At 45.3% G+C, this 14,052-nt stretch overlaps 1 protein-coding gene across 1 annotated transcript in view; it reads right to left on the bottom strand.

Annotated features, from left to right (window-relative positions):
• The window catches only part of LOC109081608 (A disintegrin and metalloproteinase with thrombospondin motifs 2), a 104,390-nt gene that overhangs the window by 37,133 nt on the left and 53,205 nt on the right, over positions 1 to 14,052 (bottom strand). The window contains 1 exon segment of the mRNA XM_042770536.1: positions 13,717 to 13,725. Within this exon segment, the coding sequence (XP_042626470.1) occupies positions 13,717 to 13,725 (9 nt within the window).

Raw genomic sequence — 14,052 nt, 5'->3', positions numbered from 1 at the left:
GCGCAATTGGTCACCTACAATATGAATGCAACATTGACAACACAAAAGGCAACAAATCACAGTTTGATTTATTTTATTCATTAAAAACCCGAAATTCAATGTGCTTCCTCTTAAGCAGAACACTACAAATGCTGTTTCATTATTCCAGCACAAACATGATGATTAGTTTCTATGTTAGAATTTTGGATTTCACTCAGTAGACATTGTGCTGAACTGCATATTTCATAGAGGAATTGGTTGCTAATTGTTAACAACACATCGATTTACACATGTCCAAGTGCGAATCCGTCAATAAATCTCAAACCAAAACTTGGGCATCAACACAGCCTGATTCTCTAACTGATTGACTTCTATCTTAAAGATGATTTCATTCAATAAAAACAATGACACAACATATCGATAAAAACTAAATCATATCCCGATCAATAAAAACATCATGCTTAACATGTACCATAGGGTAGCAACAAGTGATAACTCCTATAATGCAATGCACGATTTCCCTCGGAATCCATAATAGTGCTGTGCATTAAGTGCACGAAGCAACAAAAGATAAAATGCTTACAAACAGGACAGTACATACTTCGTTGTACAGAAGCCACACTGAAGTTATTGACAAAGTGAAACTGAACTATTACACAAGGAAATTTGGTGCTTTATCTTTCTCTGAATGAAATTCCACAACCAGCGCACCTTTCAAAGAGGATTCTTTTTTTCAGCCTCTTTCCATTCCCGTGTGTCCAATCTGAACCCAAACACTGAGTTGTTGATTTAATGACTCTTGTCCAGCTTCACTGCACAGGTAATGTCCGTTAAATCCAACGGTGGCACCTTGTACACTCAGCGAGAAAACAAGGGAGAGAGGAACATTTTTTTAACTTTAAAACCTTGAAAGATAAGTAAAGAGAATCAATGCCGTGCACACTGTCATTAGAAAGGACATAAACAAATCAAACCACTTCCTGTCAAGAAAAACTACATGGCCGGTTCCTGACTGTCCCAAGTCACCTATAATATCTGAGATAGTGGTGACTCTCCTCTCCTCGCCTCTGTAACCTAGTTTGGAATATTCCCAGAGGATAGAGCGTAGTGTGAGTGAGAGTGAATCATCACTCCATCAATGAAGGTTCATTCTTACAAAGCTTGTGCGTGTGCGGCAACTACATACACTGCCTTTGTAAAGCATGTATTATGTTGCCTCGTAATGTTATAAAGCAAAGGTACTCTGAGTTTTGCTTTGGATTAAATCTCTCTTTGAAGTGTTGGTCCGTACTATATAAGATAGACTAGGAGAGATAGATAGGATGATCGATACACACTGATATATCATAACAGTAAATAACAATATTAAAGTATTATTAATTTTCAAATAATCAAAAAATAAAAAGTATACAAGAGCAAAGAGGCATAAACAATACCTCAAAAGCTGGTTTCCTTTTATTTCTTTTTAGTACGCATTTTATTTATAGCCAAACATATTAGGCACAACTTAATATGAAATATTACTTGACGCACCAAAACAAACCATAATTTAAATGTAAGGTGATCTCCATGTGATCAACCTGAAGACCTAGAGTAAATGAGTGCTGAAAATTCCACCACTAGCCATCCATAGAGGAATCTTTGCATTTTTAAAATCTTTTAACAACAGAAAACTGTATTGTAATGATATTTCAAAAACATTAATGTTTTATACTTAATTTTGTTAACGATCAAATATAAATGTCAACCGTTGGTGGGCATATAGAATCTTTTTTTTATCACAAAAACAATACAAATATATACATATATCTAACATCAATATGGTTTTGAACAGAAAGGCTGGGTACATAATGAATTTTCCATTTGTGGGTGAACTCATTTTTCTTGTAGAAACAAAACAAACACTATTACTTAACCTCTGTACTTGGCACATTTCCTACTACAGGTATTAAGAGAGCTCCCATTATGCCTTTCTTCTTTCAAACACTAAAGTTGCTTCTTTCATCGTTTTGAGAGAATAATCTCACGACGTCCCACCACTGTCAATCACAGACTGAGACGTCACCTTTAAAATGCGCCAATTCCTCTCTGTCTTTACATAAAGCACACAGTCCCGGTCAAGCAACTAACAAGCCGTTTGTGAAGGTGGTACATGTCTGCAAGCCCAAAATGAGTTTCACTTCTAGTATCACCGCACGAAGCAAAATGCATCAATGTCACGCAAGTGCAGATCTCCGGTGACAACGCAAAACACACGGCCCGGCCGTTTATTCGTGACAATACGGCACGTTTCCTCTGTTGCCACAAAGCTATCGAATTAAACCACCATGCAGCTGAGCATGTGCTAATTCAAAGCTTATTCTGAACTAGCTTTCCAACCCAGAACCAATAGCTGCATACCCTAGAAACATCAATTAGTGAGATAAGCTTTCCTTTTTTTTTTTCCCAGCTATTCTTGGACAGAACGCAGCCGATGCATGGGAGGTAAAGAAAGAGGAGGCTGGGAAATCAGATTCCGCTTTCCTCTAAGCTCCGCCTATTTTCCTGCACCTTCGTCCCTCCCATCGTGTTCTGAATCTGCTGGGTCTGGCCACTACGTCTACTATCCACTTTTTACATGAAGGGGGTCTCAACTACGATTCGCTGTGAAATTGAACTTTTGGTCTCTGCATGTGAACATAGTGTGTGTAAAGAGTGGGCCCTGAGCCCTTGAGGCCTTTTAATCGTTAAATGTGTGAGCGTGGTCCCCAACAGAGGTGTGTGTGTTGTGTGTCAATCTGTGTGTGTAAAAGTGTGTGGTGTAAATATTCGTGTTCAGCGTATAACGTGCGATGTATGGAGCATACCATGCTCTTGGCATCATCATTAAAACATCAAACACATCTCCGCATCACAAGACCCCGGACACAGCACACTGGTCCTTGAACCAATTCAATACTAACAATGTGCATAGCCACCGCCTTTAATTGTTCTTTGAGCAACCCTGCCGACGATACGCAACCTCGGCCTCTGAACGACGTCACATTAACACGACCGCAACACTGAATTCGATATCACGACTAACCTACTTCATAAACCAACCACCATTGGCTGGCCCCATCCTTCAGCAGGTACGCACCACACATCCGCCAGGCATTATGGAGAACACATCAACCATCTGGCGAGGTTCACAGGAAAACATCGGCCCTGCGCTGGTTTTTCATCAAAATGACCATCTTCACTGGCTGCGCGCCCCCTACCACGCGCCGAACCCAGTCCTTCACGGCCTACCTGATTCACCATGCGCCCCAGCCTCTCCGCGACGCATCACAGAACTACGCCGTACCGTCCCTCCTTCCTCCCTCGCGTCGCAGGCCGGATGGAGGATCGCACAACCAGGTCTACAGTGGCGGACACTCTGGAGGCAATTTTTGAAGGCCGACACTCGGGCAACGTCAGCCTCACCATAGCGCCATCACCCTTTCGAGGCGAGAACAATGGATTATACCGCCTACACGCATAGCTGGCTATAGAACCTAGCCATCCAGCAGCTGGGTCCGCCAGGCCGCGGCTCTTCACATATCTGGCCAGCCGTTTCTTCACTTCCAGCCAGCCTCAGGACAATATAATGTTTCCAGCTGAGAGAGCTCAGCAACCTATCCGGACAGGGCAACACCCCGTAAACTGATTTGCCACCACTGTCAACGTACAGCCACTTCCATCCGCCAGTTTCAGTCATCCTTTGCATATAGATGAAAATGCCCTCTGCTGCCTCTGTAACAGACAAAGAGTGAACTGATATCCCAACCTTTGCGTCCGGTCTGTCGAGCACCTTAATGCTTTGCCGGGACAGATCAAGCAGGCCAGGGTCTGCCATCTCCATGAGCAGCACTTCAGGCATACCACTTTTGGTATTATTACGAACCTTGGCATCGCAAAGCACTGAATTTCGGCCAGGGCACTCATGATCATCTTGAGTTTCATCCGTCTCAAACTCTAGCCAGATCTCGACCAGGAAAATGCTGCAATATTCCCCTACCCTCTTTGGAGATGGAGCGGCCAGCGCAAGCAGGAGCGACGCGGTCACCAGCCAACCCAGTTTACCACGTGCTGTTCACGCACGCGTCAACAAGGTCTCCTCCGTTTCGTAGTGATTTCCAGCACCCAGCGAGTCCGGTCCCAAGAGCAGAGGTAGCCAGGCACACTGGCAACCATATCCCACTTGGCCACTCTACGGCACCTTGCCCAGATGACGATCATGCCAACCCACAGGCTTCCCATTCACATGGGGTTCTGGCACCCAACCAAGCAGTTAAACCTGGACTTTTGAGGGTGCTGGGTGAGATAGCCTTCGCCCAGTTCCCTGTCTGCAGAAAAGAAAGCACAACCGCAATCGGGCATCTCGTAAACGTGTCTTGTAGAAGAAGAACACCACTCAGTGAACAGGTTCCACTTCAAGGCGTAAGCGTGTCTCGTAGATGGTGCTCTCACTGAAGTGATGGTGTTCGCTACCTCCTGGGGTAGGTCACCTAGAACCTCCGCATCCCATCCAGAGACCAGACATGGAGTTTCCAAAGGTCTGGATGCGGGGTGCCAAACGGAGCCGCTTCTCTGAGTCACTAGATCCTTCCTCAGAGGAATCGGCCAAAGAGGAGCTGTCGCGAGAAGCACAAGCTCGGGGAACCAGGTCCGAGTGGGCCAATACGGCACCACTGGCAAAACTTGCTCCTCGTCCTCCCAGACTTTGCACAGTGTCTGTGCGAGTAGCCTCACTGGGGGAAACACATATTTGTGTATGCCCCGTGTCCAGCTTTTGTGCCAGTGCATCCATGACGAGTGTTCCCTCGGTCAGGAGGTAGAACAACTGGCAGTGAGAGGTCTCTAGAGAAGCAAACAGGTCCATCTGAACGACTCCGAAACGTCTCCAAATCAGCTGGACCGTTCCGGGGATGGAGTCAACATTCTCCAGGGAGCATTGCTTGAGACAGGTCGTTGGCTGTACGGTTGAGCAGGCCCAGAATGTGAACAGCACAAAGTGACCTCAGAACCTTCCGACTTCAAAGGAGGTGGTGGCAGGCGAGTTGCGACAAGCGACTGGAGCTCAGACCACCTTGTCGGTTGATGTTCACAATGGTCGTTGTGTTGTCTGTTCGGACCAGAACGTGCTTGCCTCGTAAGCGTCCTTTGAGACGGTTCAAGGCAAGGCACACTGTTAACAACTCTAGGCAATTGATGTGCCAATGCAGTTGCAGGCTTGAGACTGAGACTGCATGCCCGTTGTATGTGGCCCCCAGCCGGTGGTGGAGGCATCCGTGTAAACCACAGTATGCCTGGAGATCTGTTCTTGGGGCACTCCTGCCCGGAGATAAAGGCCAGGGCGAAGGTTAACCACACGCCGGCAACCGGACCCAAAGAGCGCCTTCCACCTCACCCTCAGTGACCCCCGCGTTTTCAACAAGAGCCGACAACAGCCAAACGCCATATGCCCCCTGAGAGCCTCTGAATAGTTTCAGTCGAACCGAAATTGCTCCTAGAACATTTTCACGCGGGTCTGGCAGCGGTGGCTTACCAACGGTCCTTTCTCTGTGGAGGCGTGCTTTCTGTTTAACCGAATCGACTCCATACCCGATCATACAGATCCTCTGCCACCGCTTTGCTGGATGGAGGATGGAATACGCGATATCCAGTGTTTAGCGTTCGAATCCACTCAAGAGATCTCTGCTATTACTTTGCAACGCTTAGAATTGAGGTTTCGTCTTTTAAGAACTTCCAGATCATGACCGCCTCTTTGTGCGGGATCGCCTTCTTCAGTGCCTTTGGCTCCAATATGTCGCACCTGAAACAATGCCGCAAGGCGTGCATCCTGCATTTCACCGTCTGTGTCATGGTCACACTGTGATCAGTGGCATCTGAGCGCCACCATTGCTAACCAATGCGCATTGCCTTTGTTTAGTTTACACTCAAAGTAGATCGGTCTCCCACGATTGATATTCAATTCATCAGTCACCGGCGTGGCGGTCAGTGACCAATTGAAAGGAACCAGGGTCCTTTAATGCGCCAAACTATTAGGCCAATAAATAAAACTACAGCAGTCGCCGCCTTATTCAGCGGTGCAAACAGCATGAAACAGACTGTTTGTTATTCCAAACGTCTTTCAAGACCTTACTTTCGCTTATCTCCTAATTCCTCATATTGGTCATAACCAGCGTGTAGTTCAAGATATTAACATTTCCTTTAATTTTGTCTGTAGTATTTTATACCAATAAATATATATAATAATGGAATTAATGCAATTACTGCACTGCGTTTCACAGTACCCCACCCAACAAAAGATTGAAGTTGTTTAAAAGTCTTTGCACTTATTTATTTACTTAATCTCATCACTTGGAAATGGAACACTCATTGCAAATAATAATAATGGTCCATAATAATAATACCTAAAGTATTAAAGTACGCGATTCTCTTTTTACATTTGTCACATCAATAGGGGTTTTTAAAAAATCAAGATAGATTTTGACTTCCCAAAGCGACAATTTTCACATTTATAACAGGAACCGAGCTGAATAGCTACACTACTGGCTTCTCTCAAGCCATTTATAGCAAGCTGCAACATAAGCTGAATTGAATCAGCGTTGAACCATTTTCATTAAAGTTGGATTTGATCTTGAATGGATTCAAAGAATCAGGATTTACCTGATATTTGATCTGTGCTTCACTGATTCGGTTACTCCGTTTAATGCTGTTATCCGCCATTACTGCAGTTATTGTTCATCCTGCCACCGCCTGCTACAACTCGATACCTGCAGCCGCGTTATTCTCACTACATCACAAATTCCCATTGATCTCCTCGCAATTTTTGGATAAAGGTTTGCTGGCACGCCGCAAGAACGGGGACTTGTCTGGAATATTCTTTTTCGTGAGATTGAAGGTTTTGGTGAATTGCGGAGGACAACTACCAGCTCGAAACGGCACCGGAATTGTGTCTGTTCACTCGCGTCTTTGGATGCACAGCCTTGATCATCCAAATCAAAACCAGCATATAGGTCCCATCATATAACCATTTTGGTGTCTCTTTTGATAATTCCTGAACCACGGACCATCCGCGAAAGTATTTCGGCTGATTCGCCAGCGCAGCGTTACAACACACCATTCGCACTTTTTACGTGTCCCGCCCGACGGCAATCATGTTTGCCGGATCAACAGCAAAGTTTGTTCACCTTTCTCTATCGTAAGCAGTCTGATAGCTTAATTACAACAGCATCAGTCAGCCTGGTTTTTAATAGAACTGTCTGTGCACTAAGCCTAACCGTTCCGGATCACTCCCACTGCTTGGCAAATTATTGCCGTCATTGAACGGATATCATTGATGACTATTTATGAACGGGCTTACTATACATAAGTTAATAAGATTGTCCCCGGTCCCATCCCATGGTTTCTTTTATTCATTTACATTGCTGCCAATGAGGAGTGTCTTTTCCTGAGAGTGCCTCATTTGCAGACTGGTCAGATTCTAAAACCGCATTTATTCCTGCGGCTGTCAATCCGATTAAAATACAGCAGTAATAAGGTGTAATTGAGCGTAATTTGTTTTTCTTGTTTTTATAGTTTCTCTATTGTTTTGTCGTTGTCAATACGCCATCCTGATATCGAAATCGCAACAAGGATTCACGCCAATACTGCAAGTCCCCATCAAAGTCCACTCCTTTTACCTTTTTGTCACCAACTCCTTTACTTCATAAAAAAATTAGGTGCGATTTGAACTTTAATCCCTCTGATAAAAAAGAATCATTAATGAACCGCAACAAATTATTCCATCATTCTTATCCTTTCCTTTTTGGCTTCCAAATTCCACAATCCATGACACTACCAATGCCAAAAATACTATAATTTAAATAATTAGTCTAAATACCAAAGCAAAAACTAATATGATACTGAACACTTTGCTTATTTAAATGAGCAATATCACATTAACAGCCATATCCCACACGGCTAAGAGTGTGATATTGCATTTATACAACAGTTCGACTGCACAGTTTGTAAATATATAATGAAACAGCAATGAAGTGTCTTTTAAAAAACCCTCTTTTTGTGCAGAAAACTATTTTCCTTCCGCCCGATGGATTAAAATCTCAGTATGCCAGCTTAACAGTAGACCTCTGTTACTAATTTGAAAACATAAACTTTAGAAATAGTAAAGAAGGAATGTTGAGTTGCTTCAATGAAAGCTTATTGTATCACTGTATTAAAAAAAGCTCACTGTCATTATTAGATTATTATAAGAGACAGATTGACTGGGAGCAAATGTGATTACCTGCATCTGATACTGCGTTGCATTCTTCAGCGTCAATCTCATATTTCACAAGAAAACATCATGTCCGCTGAGGAAGCGATATCTTTGTCATACCATCCTTCATCTACAGGTCCATCCTGAGTTCACAAAGTCTTGATTTTGTTTTAATACACCGTACTTTCAGGAACTTCATCCTCATGCTTGAACCGTTCAAACACATTTTCGCCATACTTCACATTAAATACTTCCCCCAGCCCGGCACAAACAGCTCGACATTCCAGTATGGTTTTTGGTTGAGGCAGGTCTGTCTGCCAACAAAAAAAATGGGCAAATTTGTCAGCTGGGCCCAGTGTGTTATTGTCCAGTGTTCGTACTTTACGTGTTTCACCTGCGTACCGGCCTCAGCACGTCACAAAGCAGCCAGTTCGGCTCGTTCGGTCAAGGATGGCGCCAATATTGCTCAGATCACTTTGGAGCTTCGATTTCTGCGACCCCTGAGTGAATTCCTGAACACAAGAGTGACTGGCGCAGAACCGTTAAACGCTTGGATGATTGATTGCTATGGCGAAAACCTTGCTACGGCAACTCTTCTTCTTTTTTGTTTTTCTGATGCCTAACTCTGCAGTACACGTCTTCTTCATTGTCCGTCTTGGCTGATGCACTCAACCACGCGTTCCTAAAACCACGACCTTGGCCCTCCCCCCCACAATCATTTCAATTTCCATAGCGGAGATTATTTAATATATTCTAATGCTGATTTGTACATCACAAAACAGGAAAACAATTGCGTAGTCCAAACGAGCCGTTCGGTTGAGTTCTTGAAAAGGATTTTTTTTGGTGTTTTATTAAATACTCCCGTTTGGAGTGGCTTTGAATTTTAACTTGTATATCTGTTTTAATGCCTCCAAACATAACACACGAAACACGACGAAAATTTAAAGGTAAAAAGCCTAATAGGACCCCTGAAGGGCTAATTTACAACAGCGCTGCTGCTCAGTGTCATTTGTTGTCCTGCGTCTTATATAGCTGTTGTAGAAAGCCCGGTTGCCAGTTTTGTCACAAAACAAAACCCGCCAATTGCTACTGGGGGTACCCAAAAACTAATTATTCTGACGTTAAATCCACTAAGAGAGAAATCAGAGTCCGTGGCAAATTCCCAGAAGATCTTGTTCGAGGTAGAGGCTGCTCTCTTGGCGGTTCATGAGTTGATTGAATGACCACAAGCAGAGTGATAACAACGGTGAAGTGGTTGGAGTTCTGTTATCACTAGAATATCGACACTCTTATCAGCAGCCAATCAGATTCACAAGAACCAGATAGAACTGTTGTAGAAAAGTTATAAATTAAATTTTAAAAAAAATTATATGAATTTCAATAGGGTATGCACCTTTCAAACAAACACACCAGACCTCACTAGTTAGAAGAGGACCTTGTGTGCCATCTTGGCAAGTGATACTGCTTAAAAAAGTTTAGCCATCATTTTCTCTCATTATACTATGACAGGGTTACTGGATTGGTCTGCAAAACCAATCGGTAGGAGCCAAATGGACATACATGCAGTCACGACTTATGTGCCAAGACATTGATGCTGTTAGGTCACTGGGAAGAAAAGGGTGACACTAACTGAGACAGGCAAGAACCATGGCAAAGACGTCAGTGAGAAAAACACTGGTTTTGTTTTGACCATGAGCTAGTCTTTTACATTGATTCACAAGCGGCTGTAACTCTAGTTTTTTGTTTGAAAGGGTTGCTCGAACCGTTGCCACCAGTGTGAAATGCCAAAACAGAGACTCACAAACAGCCATTCAACATTGTCAACGTCCACACCTAGCAGTTGTAACTGACGCTAATGGATTCAACGCCATGCCGTGGGTGAAACTGTGCTGTGGTTACAGACATGAAAACTAGATATCTTAAAATAACATTGTGACTCACATTAAGTGTTGATGGCTCTCTGATGTTCACAGCTGGCAATCTCGTATGTTGAATAACATAACCTGTGCACCAAAAAGACCATGAGCAACACCGACAGCTACAGTGCGACCGACTGATCTGATGTTCAAAGAGCAAAAATGCATCTTGCGCAAACAGGTATCTTGGCTGTCTAGATGAATATATTCACTTTCTTTTCAAGTACCTAGCTTCGTATAAATCATGTTAATGTAAAATCATAAATTCCAACTGTCCATATGCTCAATTTTGAATAGACACAGAATTCCAGGTTGGATTTAAAACTTTTACCTGAGCTGATTTACTACAGAAAGACACAAGGCCATTTGTTCATCCACTTAAAATGCACAGGCACTAAAGTGGCAAACACTGGTCCAGTCAGATGTGATAGATGCCTGATTGTTAACAATCCTCGCTGTTAATACAAAAGTCTTCAGGTTGTGATTCTTGATATCCTCGATTACATTTCAGAAATGGGAGGGGTTTTCTAGTACATATTATTATTATGTACTAAACATGTCACAAATAAGCAAATCCCCAAATACCACACTATGAAAATAGTCATTGTACTACCTTTAGGTACTTTTAGAGGCCACCAGCACAGGACAAAAAATTCAGAACTGAAGAAATAGGCTTCAGGTCAATTCATGAGCTGGAATCTGAGGTATTTACTGAATTGGCAATTCAAACAAATTAAACACAGACAAAAATTCCTGGAAATTAAGTGTTTGAATGGTAACGATTTAGGGTAATTAACAAATTAATCTTTGTTACCTCAATGTTACCATTCAAACTCCAGGAATTGATTCAGATTTTTTCTTTAAAAAAAAGCATTCTGAACATTCTTGTTCAGTTCTGACAATGCATATAACCCCAAAGGCCACATATGCAATTAAGCACATTAGAATAAATTCAATATCACTAAATTACAGTATCGTCTTGGTTACGTAGGGTAACCCCTTGCTCCCTGAAGAAGGAATGGAGATGTATAACGTTGGATGAGCGACGAAACTGGGATCTCACCAGAGAGACCAAGTCCACTTTGAGTGTAACTTAACGGCCAATGCACATTACTGCATGCGATTACTGCATCCAGCTGCTGCTGATCACAGTGTAGGTATAAGAGACAGCAGGTGCACCACATTCATTCATCTTTCGCTGGGGGGATGAAAACCGGTGACCCAAGCAGCTCAGCGGTGGGTACAGCAACTGTGGCAACAGACGTGACGTCTCCCGTTCCATCCTTTCTGGGAACGAGGGGTTACATACGTACCGAGACCTTCCCTTTCAGTCGGTCACTCTCGATGTCACGTTGGATGACCAACGAAATTGGGATCCCTACTAACACACACACAGGTGCTGCCTGCCCCTTCTATTGCCCTGTGTAGGCCACCTGATCCTTTCTATGAGGCAGACGATAGGAGCCAGCCTCTACACCGAGAAGGTTGCCTACAGTTGTTACTCGCAACCTAATAGTAGGACTTGGGATAACACTGGGAAGCTGCCCTGTACCATTTGGAAGAGGACCACACTGCGGAGTCACCTCCTCCCAGTGGAGTGTTAAGTGGCATTTACTGACGTGGACGTAACCCCGAGTGGGCCCTACTGCACATGAAGTCTCTGATATGGTGCTCATGACTGCATCATTTACGAGACAGCAGAACGTGGTCTGCCAGGGGAAATCATGGCCCTTATGTAGGTGTAACTGTGGAAATACGTCATTGGGATCCCACCTGCGTCACTCATATGTCAACTAGCTTTCACCACCAGATTTCAGGAATTCATTGCTGAAAGGACCTGCAGCACTGGGGGGGGGATGCTCTGCCACGTCTGGCCACCGAGTGCTGGAGGACTCACAGGGTCTGCCCGGTTAGGGGACTCTCTGGAGAGCTAGGCATCTAGGACGCCGCAAGCCAACTCTGAACGGGAGCCTCTCAGTGCCACTACTCATTCGAGTTGAGAATACAGCGTAGGAAACCGGTTCAACACTCAGGCTATAGAACCTAGCGACCGTGTTAGGAGTCGCACAGCTCTACCAAATGTCTGCTAGCGAGGCACCACCACGAGCCAGCGCCCAGGACGATGCGACAACCCCCTAGTGGAGTGGAGTGCGCTTACAGGACATAGCAAAGCTAGGGCTGGGTCTGCCTCCTCCAGGGGAAGTGCTTGCAGGTTCACCACCTGATCCCCTGAAGGTAGTGGTAGGAACCTTGGGTCATGTAGCCGGGCCGGGGTCTCATTGTTGCAACCGTGAATCAGCCGGCCCAAACTGAATGGCACGATTCGCAGACTGAAAATGCCTGCAGGTCCCCCTCCCCTCTCAGACTGAGACCAATGCAGTCAGGAGTAGGTTTTTGATGGAGAAGAAACTTCAACTCGACGGACTGGAAAGGCTCGAAGGGGCAGTTTGTAGGCTCTTAGCACCAATGCCAAATCCCATGAGGGTAGGGAGGGCGGCCTAGGAAGATTTAACCTCTTTCTGGTCCCGTCTAAGAAACCTGATGACCGATCGTGCTTCCCAACCGACCTCCCCCTCTCTGGGGTCATGTTGGCCAAGATAGCAGCAACGTATACCTTAAGGGTTGAGTGGCACAGTCTACCTCCATCCCTTGCTGCAAGAAGGAAAGCACTGCTCGGATCGAACATCTCCGGGGGGTCCTCCTGGTTGAAGGAACACCATTTGACAAACAGGGTTCCACTTCAGGCGCATAGGCCTGTCTCATGGACTGATCATGCATTGAAGCGATAGTGGGAGGCTACCTCCTGGGGTAGTTCACTTAGAACCTCCATGTCCCAGTCCAGGACCAAACATGGAGTTCCACAGGTCTGGACGTGGGTACCAATGGGAATCTCCATCTCTGATAAGCAGACCTTTCCTCAGAGGAATCTGCCAGGGAGGGGCTGTTGGTCGCTAGGATCATTATTTTCGGGAACCAGGTCCTGTTGGTCCAATATGGAGCCACTAACAAGACCTACTCCTCGTCCTCCATGATCTTACACAGTGTCTGTGCGAGCAGGCTCACTGGGGAACACATATTTTGCACAAGCCCTGGGGCCAGCTGTGTGGCCATGTGTCCGTGCCGAGCATTGCCTCGGTTAGGGAGTAGAACCACTGGCACTTGGGTGATTTCTGAGATGCAAACATGTCTACCTGAGCAACTCCGAAACATCCCCAGATCAGCTGAACCACCAGGGTGGAGTCTCCACTCTCCTGGTAGTGGCTGCTCGAGACAACTCGTTGGCTGCCCGATTAAACACTCCCCGGATGTGGATGGCATGAAGGGACCTCAGGATCTTCTGACGTCCACCAGGAGAGGTAGCGGGCGAGTTTGCGACATGCGATGGGAGAGTAAACCACCTTGCTGGTTGATATACCGCAATTGGTCGCAATGTTGTTTGTCCGTGTGTACTCATAATGTCCCTCCCCCCAAAGGGCTTCATTCTGAGGCGCTCAGGTAAGGCGCACTGCTAGCAACTCGAGGCAATTGATATGCCATGCAGTTGGGGACCCGTCCAACCCCCCAACACTGCGTGCCCATGGCACGTGGTGCCCCAGCTGTGGCAGAGGCATCCGTGAATACCACAGCATGCTTGATACCAGATACGATGCCTGTTTGATCGCCTAGTCTGCTTCTGTGCCGCCGAGAACTGCAAGGGCGAGCTCTCGACAACATTGTCGAAAAGGCCGCTCTGGGACACGGGAGCATTCAGGAACTGTACCTTGTTGTGCGTCCTTCATGTTGGCCAACACAGCCCGAGATGGCATTCCTGGACCACCAATGTGCAACATCGCATGACTGTGCGCGGTCCCCTCGTCTCTCGAAGCATGAGGTCTGTCCCAGCACGCAGTTCAT

Source organism: Cyprinus carpio, chromosome A14 (assembly GCF_018340385.1).
Source record: "Cyprinus carpio isolate SPL01 chromosome A14, ASM1834038v1, whole genome shotgun sequence".
Taxonomy (NCBI): domain Eukaryota; kingdom Metazoa; phylum Chordata; class Actinopteri; order Cypriniformes; family Cyprinidae; genus Cyprinus; species Cyprinus carpio.
The sequence above is the reverse complement of the archived record's forward strand: the minus strand, read 5'-3'. Positions and strand labels throughout refer to the sequence as shown.